Genomic DNA, 463 nt, shown 5'->3' on the forward strand with positions numbered 1-463 from the left:
GGTGAGCCCCCTCCAGCGCTCCTTCAAGGGCCCGTCGCCGCTGGCCACCAGCCCCCTGTCCGCCTGCCCCCAGACCCACTGGAGCTGCATGGGGATGGACATCACCAACAAGACCTATGAGAGCATCCTGGTGCCCTCCCGCCCCGTGCCCCGCCGGGCCCACAGCGAGGAGATCCCTCCGCCACTGCCCCTCAAAAACCCCACGCGGGGCTGCTCTCGCCCCAAACCTGGCCACAGCCCCACTGGTGAGTTGGGGGGGCAGAGGGAGGGGTGTGTGTCACCCATGGTGGGGCTGTCCCTTCACCCAGGCAGTGGGTGATGGGGACAGACTTTTCAGCAGGGGCTGTGGGGACAGGACAGGGGGTGATGGGTTAAACTAAAAGAGGGGGATCCAGACTGGAGAGAAGGAAGAAATTTTTGACAATGAGAGTGGTGAGACCCTGGCCCAGGTTTCCCAGGGAGG

General features: G+C 64.6%; 1 protein-coding gene across 1 annotated transcript in view; it reads left to right on the forward strand.

The window, feature by feature from the left end:
- ASAP3 (ArfGAP with SH3 domain, ankyrin repeat and PH domain 3) overlaps positions 1-463 on the forward strand; it is a gene marked incomplete at its 5' end in the record, with an annotated part of 12,141 nt that overhangs the window by 9,752 nt on the left and 1,926 nt on the right. Inside the window, one exon of the mRNA XM_010140915.1 lies at positions 17-245. Coding sequence (XP_010139217.1) covers positions 17-245 — 229 coding nt within the window. The remainder of the gene's footprint in view (positions 1-16; positions 246-463) is intronic.

The sequence above is a fragment of the Buceros rhinoceros genome, unplaced genomic scaffold (genome assembly GCF_000710305.1).
Source record: "Buceros rhinoceros silvestris isolate BGI_N320 unplaced genomic scaffold, ASM71030v1 scaffold1768, whole genome shotgun sequence".
In the NCBI taxonomy this organism is placed as follows: Eukaryota; Metazoa; Chordata; class Aves; order Bucerotiformes; family Bucerotidae; genus Buceros; species Buceros rhinoceros.